The sequence below is a fragment of the Thunnus thynnus genome, chromosome 15, assembly GCF_963924715.1.
Source record: "Thunnus thynnus chromosome 15, fThuThy2.1, whole genome shotgun sequence".
NCBI classification, from domain to species: Eukaryota; Metazoa; Chordata; class Actinopteri; order Scombriformes; family Scombridae; genus Thunnus; species Thunnus thynnus.
In genome coordinates, this window is record NC_089531.1 from 18,103,114 (window position 1) to 18,117,165 (window position 14,052).

Consider the following 14,052-nt stretch of genomic DNA (forward strand, 5'->3'; position numbering starts at 1 on the left):
CTTCACCAGAATTAGATCCCGCAGAGAAGAACAAAAGACTTGCACATGACATGTTCACTTGCTCAAACAGCTTTTCACCAAAATAGAACAAAAGATTTTGATGTGTGTGCATGTTTGTGTGTTAAAAGTGGGAACAGAAGAGAGAGATGAAAGTGGTTCAGTGATTCTAAAGAGGACATCAAAAAACAAAATGCTGGTGTGGGGATGACTAAAATGTATATGTTTTTTTGTTTTAAATGAGTGAGACAGAGATGACAGATAACTGTGGGACCATTTTAGCTCTGTTAGGTTTTGTTTCTTCTTGACAGGTATGTTTCCCAGCACACAGGAATAAGAGAACAGGTGCAAAAAGAAAGACATTTTAAGAATATAGACATTCGTTCTTTAGCTACTAAAGCTCCAAATATTAGAAGACAAACATAAGTTCTGGATGGAGAATTTTCCCAGTTTGCATATGTACTTTTTGGGCAACATCTTATTTAACTTTTTCAACATAGAAAGACCTATTTAACACAATGAATATCGTTGATTTCTTAATGGGAGTTTTGTTTCCAAGGTCAAGACTGAATTTTGAACTTCAGCTTTTAAGCAAACATGAATGGGAAGTTCTGTAATAGAAAAAAAGGAAATTTAAACATCTACAAAACCATGACAAATGGGAAACTGCTGAATGGATCTTGTGTTGAGATTGTTTCATCAACTGCTGTTTCCAAGTTCAAGAATAAACTTTAAAACCTCAAAGTTTGGTCTTGTTGGAGCTTGTGTCTATGCAGTAATTGGCAATACGACAGTTTTCCAGTCATACCAAGTGGATGGATCTTGGCAGACTACTCTTCTTACAACCTATTAAAAAAGCATTAGTCCTGGTGTGCTTGTATAAAGCTTGTAAATGCTGACTGACTGTGGCATTCTGCGCCTGCACCTCTTCAATCAATCACCGCACCGCCACCAGCGAAGATACGACTTTCAGATTCATCACTAGAGATAGCTTAAGATTAGGCAGCTGTTGGGGTGGACGTGGAAATCAATTTCAGAGTTGTATCCGTTTATCTAAATCACAGTTTCCCACTCTGCTGGGATGATCTTTGCCTGTGTTAATGCAATCATTTCGCCCTGCTAATCCTGAGCCCAGGGCCTCAGGTGCTCCAGCTGGAGGAGCAGACACAGTCAGTGTTCACCTGCCAATTACTCAGAGAGGAGATTTACCTTCCAACTCAAATATAACAATAAGCTTTAATAGTGCAGTTACACTTACTCCTCATGTAGTTTACTCATCTAATTATTGTTAAAATCTAAAGTAGAAATTCACTTAAAGAGTAACTTAACACCAGGCTGAAAAAAAGATGTATCATCGCTCTCATTAAGTGAAAGTCTGTTTTTACCTCTGATCACATCCAGCATCACTGATTTGTGTCCTCTGTTGCACCTGTAACCACTCCCAACAGTGATGTCACAGTGTACCGACACACCCTGGAGGACGCTTCTACATCACAGCAGTAAATTAAAGTAAAAAGTTAAACCACTGGAGGTCAGAAAAGGCCTTTCTTGTGGCAACCTCTCAATCAGACTTTTGATTCAAGTGTTGCTAAATTGTGATTGGTGCTCAGAAATATGTGACATCACTTTTTCTGTGACTGGGCCCCGCCCACCTCAAACCAGCGGGAAGAACAACAGAGACAGAAATATCTGATGTGAAAACTTTTCCAACTTTAACTGTTAGTTTAACTTTAACTCTATAACTGTTTTTAAAAAAAAACAGAACTTAAGAAGATTATTATTATTTTTTAGATGAAAAAGTCTCAACTTTTCACCTGAGTTATTAATCAGTCTGCTCTGTTCAGACTGCACCTGGAGATGAGCAATGACTTAGAGCACCAGACAGTCTGCTCCACCCTGACTGAAGATTGTTGCTCTCAGGCCAGGTGAATAATAATACACGAGGGATGTGGATCTTTCCCACAAGTCATCAATAACATCAGTGTCATCTCCTCTCTGCAGCCCCTGACAGGTCCACACTGGACAAATATCTTCAGTAATGAGAGAACTGCGCAAACAAGTCAATACGAATGACGAGCAGGAAAAGTTAGAATAGCTCTCACATTTTTTTCTCTCTGCCCCTTAAGCTGCTATTTTGGCACCATTAGATTTGTGATTTACTCGAGTAAAACGACATTTCGTCAATAACACCCTTAGGGAACGGCTGAACTGTGGCAGCACATTGACAATAAAAGAAATGAGAAATAGAGAGTATAGTTTCTTTGATTGTAATGGTTTCTTCCTTCATCCTTCCTCACTTTGAAGACATTTTGATGATGTAGTATAAAACCTTTAAACGTCCCCAAGCTTCCTGACCTAAAGTCTAATGCTCCTATAGGAATAGAATCAAGACGACACCAACAACCAGCACAAGATCTTTTTCTGAGAACCTGAATTCAACAGTCAACCTATATGGTATCTAGCAAAGTTATGTTTTTAACTTCATTTGCTGAGATTTTTAAGATATTTGCCACTGCTACAATCTCAATACATTAGAGGTGACTGGAATTTGTGGTCACAGCATTGGAATAAAAACCATTTTATTCGACCAAAAATTTTATTTGATTTGAACGTCTAAAGAGTGCCACAACTCTGTAAAAACAATGTCCCGCAACTCACTTTATTGTAAACAGTTGTAACTGGGACTGTTGCTTTGGAAGAAAATGTCTTTTTGTGAGTGTTTGGCTGAACTGACTCTACAAAGACTATCTAATGGGCACCAACAAGGGCAGGAGGCAGACTCATTTGGATGCTGTGCCAACTTGTCTGAACTTGTTGAGGGCCCACTGTGGAAGAATGTGTGCCCATATAATCAGTTCCAGCCTTAATCTGATTTGATTAGTGTGTCCTGCAGTACAAGGAGAGGAGCTGCACCCTGCTGGCTGCAGCCCTCAGGCTGCTGTCACACACGCTGTGTGAAGTCTCTGAGAACTTGTAATGAGGCCAGCCAAGTCTTTTCCCTCCCGTCTTTCATAGGCGAGAGTGCGTAGTAACACACACAAACACACACACACACACACACACACAGCAATGAGTTCCGCAGGGAATCAAGATATCGTAAGTATATAAAAATAGCTTTTTTGTTGCAGTGAAGCTTTGCTAGTTTCTTTTCTCCAACAGTTGAGAGTATGCACTTTCATACAATGTAAACTCACACACTGAGACGCTGTAACCAATATAGTGACAATTTATATGAATTCATGGCCATCAAATCTCACAGAGATGTATTAGTGGGTGTCAGAGGTTAAATCTAGGTTTGAGTGTGCGTCAGACAAATTTGGATCAATTACAGGGCCTGAACAAAATAACATCTCACAGTACAGTTTGACACTGTCAGAGGTGTTGATTAAACTCAATAACTTTTGAGTCTGTATTTAATGTTTAGGCGAGTGTCTTTCAAACTCATTTTTCTGTCGTTGGCATTATTTTTTCATGATATTTGAGACCTTTTCTCTCCTCCTGCATCTGATGCAACTTGAGGTATGTCACTGTTTTTACTCCTGTACATGACACATACTGTTATCTGATATTCAGTTTAATTTTACTCATTTATGTGGCCAACTTTGTAAATTGAATTTCTGATTCAACCAGATTCATAGTTTGTTTATATTATATTTATATTATATTTTATATTTAAGAAACTTTTACTTCAGTATTGGAAATCCATGTACCCTTTGACACTTTTACACTGGATAAAAAGGAATATATTATTATTTGAAAATAGAAAACACAATAGCTATAGACCATTAAGCCCATTTTAAACCATATGTATTACAAGCTTTGAGTACATAAAATCATGGACTTTAAATTGGTGATCTGAACATTTGGGATGTGGGACAGGAGTCTTTGTGCCCTGATCAAAATAATTTTCCAATTTCAGTTGGTTGATGGCGGATGTTCAAGAGGTTGAACTTGTTTGTGTGTTTAATATGTACATTTTTTTTGAGTTGTTTTGACCTGAGTTGGTTTGTTGTGGTGGTCATTGTTAAGATTCTGTGTTTCTATTTTGTTGATTTGTGAAGTGTGTATTACGTGGGTTGATATATATTTGAAAAATCTAAATGAGATTGATATTTAGTGCAGGCCTGTTGTAAGTTGTTCCTGTTGTTTTATCCACACTCTGAATCTACACACTGCATTTTGTCCAAGTGGCTAGAAGTAGCTAATGCAGTTTCATCAGGGCCATCAGCTCCAGTGAGTAATCCACTTCACAGACTGGCTCTGCTTGGCTCACAACACACTGCAGCTTCCCCTCTCAGGAATGGAGCCATTTAGGTGTGACTGCTCAAACAGCTGTATGCTGTGTGTGAGTGTGTGAGCGAGAGGACAGGGTGAGTGAGTGAATGAAACACTGGGTGAGTGAAAGAGTGTTTTCTTTTTTGCCCGAGAGAGTGAGAGACAGATGCTGTACTGGCTCTGACTTACATTTCTAATGAGCAGAGAGGCATCGGTATCCATTAGTGAGTGAACAATCTTCCCCTGAAGACGGAGCTTGCTGGAGGTTCCCGGACTGGGTGGTAGATAGAGCCGTCAAGCGGGAAATGGGTGTCACACCCTGAGGAATAAAGGACTGCTATGACCTGTGTGCAGGTAAATAAATATCCTGTGACACAGTCAGGCATGTAATGGGAAAACCAAGGCAGCAAAACCACACACACACACACACACACACACACACAGCCAAACTGAGCGAACTTATTCAACTTAAGCCTCATCCTACCAACACATTTAACATACAAGGACTACCGACTAGGGTCCCTGGGGACCCAGAGAATAAACTACTGAAAGAAACAACCATCATAGCAAAATGTTAACTTATTTCCTCTCGAAATATTATTAGTTATGTAATTAATGTCATATGAAGAAAAAACAGATTATTAATATTTTAGGAAAGTCACAGTTAATTTGCATATTGTGGGAAATGAATATATATACTTTTCTTTAATACATATTGCATATTTACCCCAAAATCAATCTTTCCACAAAGCCTTCAAAATGACTGACAGAGTGCCCCAACCCCCCTGCTAACAGTGTGTGATACTTTAAATTAGGACCCATGGCAAACATGAACTCAATAAATAGTTACATCTATTATAACTGCTAAGGCAGAACTGGGTGCTTTTGACTGGGGTCCCCCAGGACTCCAATACATTGGTATTTTTAAATAGCACTAATTAAAACAGAAACAGAAAATGATGATATGAAGTCGTTAGGAACAAGGTCATGAAAAATTGGAATGACAGAGTAAAGCAACTGTGAGATATGACAAAATATATATGTATACCTCTGGGGTCTGCGGGTACCCCAGTTGGTAGGATTAAGGTTAAAAACAAAGGCAGATCCTTAAGGACGACAACAGCTTATGCAGGGACTGATTTAAGAGTAATTTAAGTTTGGCATTTGAAAACTGCTTAATTTACTGCAGTATTCAGATACATGTATTGAATATTCAAGTTGTCAAACTGTGTTTTCTGCCCACTTATTCAAACTCTAACTTAAGCTTTCTTGAGATGTTTTTTACGGAGGCAACTTACCTTTGAAGATGTAGGATGACATTTGAGCTCGAAGCCTAAAAGCAGCAGATGTCTGCAGTCACAGATTCAGAAAGTATTTCTGTACATCAGGGTTCAGAAATGACTCTCAAAGTGGTAGATGGCAGCTGGCGAGGCATTTTCATCAAATGCTGGACTCTCTGGGGGAGAACTGTACATGCCACTATGTATGACATCACCCAACAGCACAACTGTGAGGTGTGCATGATGGGAAGCACCTTTAGTGACCAACTGATACTTACAGGAAGTGCCAGACAGTGCTGCAAGAGTCTCTTTGTTCAGCCTCAGACAGTGACTGAAGGAAAGAGCAGCCTTTGGTACAGCAGAGTATTCATGTGCAAAAGCTCAGTGTAAAAACACAACATTTCTGCTGTTTCTCTTAAATGTTTTTTTTATTTATATAGTTGACTGATCATTTGAAGTTGTGTTTGGTTTAAGCTGAATTTCTGCTCCAGTTTTTTTGTGGTTGATGCATTATGTATTGTGTAATTATGTAACAAAATGTTCTTTTCCAAATGTGTTTAATTTGTCACCTGCTGTTTAGAAATCTATGTACATTTTAAAAACCCTGTGCATAAGCAAATACTGCAACTAAAATACATCACTACGAGTGTAGTTATTGTCAGTAGACAAAATAATTTCAGTACAGTCTTCAGTACAGACATTCACTGTAGTGTACAAGCTGCTTTTAACACCTTACTGCTCTAGTTTAGTTCAGTCAGAGACCTTTTTTGTCAAGAAATGACCATTTGTAGCAAATGGTTATACAGTTAGATTTGGCGGAAAAGGTTTTGTTGTTTGAGGAAGCTCTCAAAGAAACTGAGCAGAGACTAGGATTCTGCTCAGAGAGCTAATCCCCCTAATAAACTTACATGAACAATAAATCTTAGTTAAAATATTTGCATTTAGTTAAAATATGAAATACCACATTAGGAGGAGGTTTGGGTCAATGGAGGGAGCTGCAGCAGCCAAATGCGTTGGCAAGAGTACATTTGGCAGAGTGAACTGTGTCAGGTTAAAATGTCCGCAGTGTACACTTGCATGAATGTGATTGGATGTTACCAGCCACGCAGCTGTAGATGAGAAAGTGATTGTGAAGCGTGTTGAAAATGGCTGAGACCAATCAGCTGAAACAAGTGCTCTTCAGTGCTCTGTCTGAACAAACGCTATGCTCCATTTTTGGTTTAGGGTTACATATGTGACCTGTGCGTGTGCATTTTGAACAGTCCAAACAGCTACACAAGGATAATCCAGGTGTAGACTGGCACAACACTTCTTTATTATCTCACTTCAAATGTAAATAGGGGTATATCAACATATAATTGTATATATGGCTTACTGTGAATACTGTGTGCTAACATGTCAACTGGTCAGATGACAGTAAAGGGCTTTAATTTAATGTTTTTGAGTTAATTATGTTTCAAATGCTTTTTTGTGAAAATGAAATTGCTTCTCTGATGAGATGCTTCTCTGAGTCCTAATCTTTGTCCATCTGTTACTCGGCTAAGGCAGTCTGTCCACACAAGTCTATTAGAGTGATGAATCAGTACATAATGGCCCAACACACTATAATGTAACTCAATGGTGGAAACCAAACCATGTAGAGCTGTCTAACCTTTCATTTTTATGTTCAAAACACCGGAAAGATCATTAGAGTGTATGTGGTTTATGACAGAAGAGAGGAACTGCACAAAGTGGTTACAGTTCTTAAATCTTTAATGTAAACAGCAGTTTTGAGGGGCTTTGAAAAAATCCTAAAGAAAAACATCTGAAGGTATTAAATAGGAAGGGGAAAATATATAAATCATACTAGAAATAACAACCATGATCTGTTTTTAAATTAAAAAAATACATAAACTTTCAATTTTGTGGCCATATAGTCCTGAACACAAAAACAGACAACTTCCCTTGACCAAAAACACTAACATCCTCTTTGTAATACCAACTACTTGGCAATTTCACAATTTTAAAAATCACTAAATTATGACCATCTTACAAATGATAAACAAAACAAAAAAAAAAGCTCAAATATTGCTTAGGAATGTTGTGTACAGCAGTCATTACAATGATAGAGACTCAAATGAGGGAGAGATGAGTGTGTGTATATGTGTTTCACAATGATGGTGCTTTTACGGTTGTTTTTGGCAAAGCCACTGTGTAGGTGTGTACAATATGCGATAAGCAGCGGTGGGATAATAACATTAATATTAGAATATTCAAAAGAGAGGCTCGTAACTTTTGTACAGGGCCTGGATTTCGAGGATTGACTTATTCTAACAGTCTTCAGTATGTGTGAAGCAGGACAGAGCGGATATAAGAGACTATCTTCAGGAGCTGTACTTCAACCTTCCATTCAGTCTCTTGGGAAACATTTAGCTGCCACAAATACTGTAAGTGAGAATGTGACAGGAAATACCTCGGGGAAGTTGACAACAAAACATAAAATCCCCTCCCCCCCCACCCACCCACCCCTCCTCCCCCCCCTCCCGTAACTACAGAACCACCATCCTGACCCCTGTACTCATCCCTCCCCACACAATAGCCCTGAGGAAAAATAATAAAATAAACATAAAAAGGACAACAAGGAAGCTGAAATCAAATAGAATTTCGAAGCAATTCTCTACAACAATCTTCAAGCAAAATGACAGCTGGCGCTTCAGCCAAGAAGAAGAAGAAGTGAGTGAGTTTTCAGACACAGGAGGAGAGCAACGACGAAGACACAGAGTGACCAACAGCAGGCCAACAAATACTTCCTGGTTTCTCTTCTCCATGGCAACCTGATGACTCTGCAAGTACTGTGCGAAGAGCTGCGTTGACCCCGAGTCCCTCAAGTGCAGCAAGCCTATTAATAAGCGCCATTTTCTCTCTTATAAAGGTCTAGCAAGAAGCAAGAGGAAAAAGGTTTGATAAATCCTTTTTCTTTTAATCACAGTTCATTTTTATATTATAATGGTTTTATTCATTTTTGTTGTTGTTTATAAGAAAGGGGATTGGTCCAGTGAGTACAGTAGGTGCTGGGGTAGGTTTGGGTTTGGGGCTCGTGGGTCGTTCGCCTAGTTACAGTCATAAACAAAGTCATAGTTGCTAGGTTCTTTGGGAATCGGGGGCGGGGCCTCGGGAATCTGGATGTTCTCTAAATCCAAGAGGCGGAGCTTCATCTCCATGGAGAGCAGGGTGTCCATGTCAGATTTGGTGTACTCGCTGGTCATCTCCTTGCCCAGAAGGGCATTTAGACCATCTGTCCACACGCAGTACTGCAGAGGAATTGACAGAGGTAGATCCAAAATTAAAACAAACTATTACTGGCACAAAGGAAGTCTAAAACACAAAACTTATAAATTCCTAATTAAACTTTGTTTTCTGACTCAGATCTTAGAGAAAGGAAGCTGCTGACAGCACACAGATTGCACCTGGTATAGAGACATGAGGTGTGTGTGTGTGTGTATGTACACTGTGACTCAGGAGAGACACAGCAGGGACACTTCCTCCTTGCTTGTCCTAAATACTAACTTCTGTGTTAAATCTCCTCTGTGTGCAGAGTATAACATTATGCCAGAATCTAGTTATATGCTATCATGGTAATAAGCAGAACTTGGTCTTTTGGGCATAGTCCAAGTCAAGGTCTCAGTCAATTCCAAGTAGGGTTAAGCAAAATGGTGATATATACCATCAGACAATATACATCTGTCAAAGATTTTTATATACTGTTACTAGCATGGTGCTACTTATTCCTTTAATATCACTGAGTGTATTAGGCCATTGCGGACAATGTTGCAAATCAATGAGCAGGACTGTTTTATGGGAATATTGAATTTTTATTGGATTTATTGTATTTTTGCATCATTGTGAGGAAGTACCTTCATTCGTTGAGTATTAATTTGCTGCATATGCCACATATTTTACCAACAAACAGTTTCTCACTTATTTTCCAGAATATATATGAATATATATGTATGTATATAAAATTAAATATACTTTGATGGAGGATTTTATGCATACCGCACACTCCTGATTGCAGGTCTTTTTGGTGCCTGAATTCTAAAAATCACACAGCCTTTTAAGCTTTTCCTTTTAAACCAGCGTTTTTTACATAGCTGAGACTAAGTGCTTACACAGCAAAAGGATTAATAGTTGCATATTCAGGGTGTGTAGCTATACATGGATGCTGTTTTTTTTTTTTTTTTTTTTTTAAAGGAGTTTAGTTCAGTGCAAGCACTGAAGCACTGCAGTCAAGGTTGCCTTAGCTAATTAGCATCAGCTACTCCATTTGTGCTTCGTAGACACTGACTCTTTCATCAGCTGTGTGGCTAGCAGCTGACTAGTAATATCTAATCATATTAATGCAAGTGTGCAACACAGCCATCCTCTTTGTGTGCATTGTTGATTTAACAAAGACTGAATGTTCCTTTACGTGTTTACTTAGGGGACATCAAGTCGTTGGGGAATCATTTCTCTTAGCCGTCACGTCCAAGTCAAGTTTCAAGTCTACATCTCTGGCTATCTAGTTTATATTCCTGTGCAGTCAGCTTTATCTAATCATATTTTATTCTTATTTTATATGTATATATTAAAGTTTATGTTTTGGTAATATGTGCACATCTAAAAAGAGGAAGAATATCTGACTTCTATACTTACATACATACACTATATTCATACACTAATGGAACAACTTTCTCTTTGTGCCTTCAGGTGTTTATTTGTTTGACACTGTCAACAACCGCAGGGCGGGCTACTGTTGGCTTACCTCATGCTTGTCAGGAGCAATAAAGTTTAAATACTCGTCGGACTCGTAGAGGACAGAGAAGGCCAGCTCTAACACCTCCTGGAGAGAGGACAGAGTGAAGGACAGAGGGGGAGAGGTAAGAAAGAGAAAATGGTGCAGAGACGGAGCAGCAGATGCAGAGTGGAGAAGGTGGGGTGGTGAGAGGTAAAAGAAAAAAAAAAGGGGTGCAAGGAAAAAAAGACGGATTAACAGGTGAGATTTACACCACAATACTGCCACACCAATGCAATCTACCTCTCGTCCTCACGTCTCGTCACCATCTGTTACATCAACACATCAGGCACCAGTGAGAGAGAACGCAGAAAGCGAAATACCTGAGTTGCCTTCAGACACTAGATATTGTAAAATGGGCTGAGAAAATGACATTTCAAGAATGTTCCTTTAAAAAAATCCACTGTGGTCTGCTGTGGGCGATGAATTGAATGCAGTGCGAGGACAGAACAGGGACACAGAGAACCCGATTTGTATACATGAAAGCAAGTCATTATATGCATGCTTGCGATCTGCGTGAAATTAATGTCTGATTTACTATGGCAGCAGGTATAATTACACAATCAGAACGTGGGACTGCAGCCTGGGGTGCGTTTTGTGAGACAGAGCTTAAAAGACGCAGTTCAGTAGTCGGATTTGTCTCAGACCAGGAGGCTTGAAAAAGAAAAGGTGTAGTGATGCTGAAATGGAAATATTTAGAGTAGTTATGAGATTCTAAAACACTTGGTACAGTGGTAATTCAAGTCAAGAAAAAGATTGTTTGGGCTTCTATTACTCAATATACACTTTATGTATTGAAAGCCTTATAAATATAATGCCGTGAGAGTTATTTAATACCCCTAATGAAGTTACAGAGATGAAAAACCTTAAAAAGACACAAAAGAAAAGGTTGCATAGAAAACAAGCAAGGATGTAGAAAGCTTTCATTCACCACAGTGCATTAGCAGCTTTGTTAGCAGTTCAGGTTAATGACCACTAAGACACAACTAGGCTCTTTATTTGGTGTTATAAAACAAATATTACGTTCATTTGTTTCTACTCTTTCAATTTTTTTGTTTTGTATATGAACTAATTAAGTGCTGCTTAGCATGGCGCTTCATCTATCATTGAGATTTCAATAAAATACCGGTTAATTAAATTTTCCTTACAACTGTCTTATTCTAATTATAACTACACAAATCTGCACCGGTTCTTTAGATGCAGAGGGTTTTCCACACCAAGTGCAAATTGCATGAAGACCAACCACTTTTATCATATATCCTCCAGTCATCTGCATGATCCTCTTTGTGTATGCATAAAGCAGAGAGATGCACCTCACTAATGAAATGCAAAGTGCAGCTCAGATGAGCTTCCAGGTCGGTGCAGCTGTTTTCTAAATAACGTGCATGTCTTGAGGTGATGAATGTGTCAAACAAGACAAACATGTCTTGAGTAGATGGGAGATATATTATGATGATGGGAAATAAACAGAACTAACTGAGAACTTAATACATCTTTGTGATTTTTTGGAAACAGTCTGAAAACATTGCTTGCCTTGTCGCCCTCTCACCTGTCTCAGTGTGTCACAAACAGTCCACAGGCTGGTTCTGCTCTAAACCCTGTAGAGGTGACTTTGGCTGGCCTTGTAACAGTGAGTAATGAAATGTGCTTGTGTTCTCATTCACAAGGCTGGGACAGGCCCGCTAGACAGCCCACAGACCCCCCTTAGGTCACTCTCTTAGACCTGCGCTTATCGACAGGGTAATAAAGGAGACAAGCGGGGAGGAGGCGTGCTCCTTTGTCTTCAAGGCTATTTATCCAAGATCCAATATATCAGAGTCCCGTGGGTGGGGGGGGCGAAGGTTTGCAGAGGCAAAGTACGGGAGAGGAAGGACCGATGTGTACACAGATTCAGACGAAATGGCTCTTTCATCCTGGTTAAGGCACCACAAAAGTGCACAGCCATGTATTACTTTTAAATTTAAACAGCAAAGAAAACATGTCAGCAAGTTCTTGGTGGCTCTTGTGTGATTTGTGTCTGCAACTAAAGGACTATTCCGCGATTTATTTCTACACGATGCTACCAATAGATTTGTCTCTCTTGTGGCGAGCGCCGAGATGCAAGTTATTGTTTTATTTCCCAAAGCAAAATTATGTAACTGACATCATATTATGCAACTCTCACGCACACAGAAACAAGCTCTCTCGGCTAGATAGATACACACCCACCCACCCACACATGTGCACGTGTACACACGCGTGTGCACACACACACACAAACACACACATACACACACACACACACCTTATTTTGCTTCAGGGCTCCCTTCTCCTTCATGTGAGGACAGTCTTTGCCGGTGATAACAGCTTTGATATCAGCCACAGGCACTGCAGAGAGGACAGGAGTGAGTTCACAACAACAACAACAACAACAACAACATCCCTTTGACAACTGTGTCATCCTAGATAGACGGCTGGTTTATTCAAGAGATTAAAAGTTGAAATCCTCCCAGATTTGTTGCTGTGCAAGTATAACTGATGTTAACACTGACTCTTAAAGCCAACGGTCAGTGTCAATGACAGTTGCGTGTCACTGTCTAGACCGTGGTTTGGGGTTTTGTGTGTCCTCATTAAGGGGAGAGGCTGTAGGCTTTTAGAAAATACATATTTGAATAAATATTGTGTGCTACTAAAACAAATACTGTGTCACATTAGTGGGTAAAAAACCCAATGAAAAATCTCCATGATTTGACTCAAAACTCACGTTTGTCCTGTAAAGAGTCGTGGGGCACCTCGCCCTGAGGGCTCTCCTCCAGGTCTCCATAGTGCAGGACTTTATGGTTCGGAGACAGACGACAATACCAAAACTTATCTGGAAGAAAACATAAGGACAAAGGAAGACAGAGGGGACGGAGAGGGAGATGGAAATGTCAGTGGCTGGCGTAAGACATCATCTGAGATTACATGAGTCATCAGCAGGAGAGAAAATTAACACGGCAAAAAATCTGTGACACAAAAAAAAAAAAAAAAACAGCCTTGAGGAAAATCCACAGATGGGCTATGATGCTCTATATGAGGGAGGGATCTTGATGGGCAATAAAACAGACAGTTGGCCTTCATCATTTTAACACTGATTCAACAACAATGAACACTCAAGTGAAGAGCAAAAAGGACACAAGTTTTTCTGGCTCAAATGAGGCAAAGATGAAGCCTCAACTTTAACCTGCTCAACCTTGATTTATTATTTTCTTTCCATAGGAAAATAAATATAAACCTGTGCCAGCTCCTCAGGAAAGGCCCCAAGTGACTGAGCATCAACATGTTTTAATTTAAATCATAAAGGCTCTGTTTACAATGTAGTCAAACAATAAAAGGAGGACATTTTCAGACCAACTCCTCTGCTACACACATGTCAAGCAAAGCAAACTTTTTTTTAACACTATGGTGCCTAAAATGTTCACTGAAATACAGAAAAATGGGAACACTTGTAAACTAATAAATCATAGGCACGTGAGGCTTATCATATCCACTTGCTGTTGAGACTGTGCCTGTGACTGTGGTCATTTTGAGTGGCATTGTACTGGACCATGGACAAAATATTAGAAACACAAGCAGGAAAGCAGTAAGAAGCCCTTTTATGACTTTAATACATACAGCCAACACTGAAGAGGCAGCTTGGTGTTGAAATGTTTTAGTACCTTGACTAGAAGC

At 39.4% G+C, this 14,052-nt stretch overlaps 1 protein-coding gene across 4 annotated transcripts in view; it reads right to left on the reverse strand.

Moving 5' to 3' along the window:
• Positions 1-7,286: 7,286 nt before the first annotated feature.
• The window catches only part of elmo1 (engulfment and cell motility 1 (ced-12 homolog, C. elegans)), a 108,357-nt gene continuing 101,591 nt past the window's right edge, over positions 7,287-14,052 (reverse strand). For all 4 annotated transcript variants that reach the window (XM_067613219.1, XM_067613220.1, XM_067613218.1 and 1 more), the window contains 4 exons: positions 13,106-13,213; positions 12,647-12,729; positions 10,333-10,410; positions 7,287-8,842 (listed from right to left, as the gene is read on the reverse strand). In XM_067613219.1, the coding sequence (XP_067469320.1) occupies positions 8,642-8,842; positions 10,333-10,410; positions 12,647-12,729; positions 13,106-13,213 (470 nt within the window). In that variant the 3' untranslated portion in view covers positions 7,287-8,641. The remainder of the gene's footprint in view (positions 8,843-10,332; positions 10,411-12,646; positions 12,730-13,105; positions 13,214-14,052) is intronic.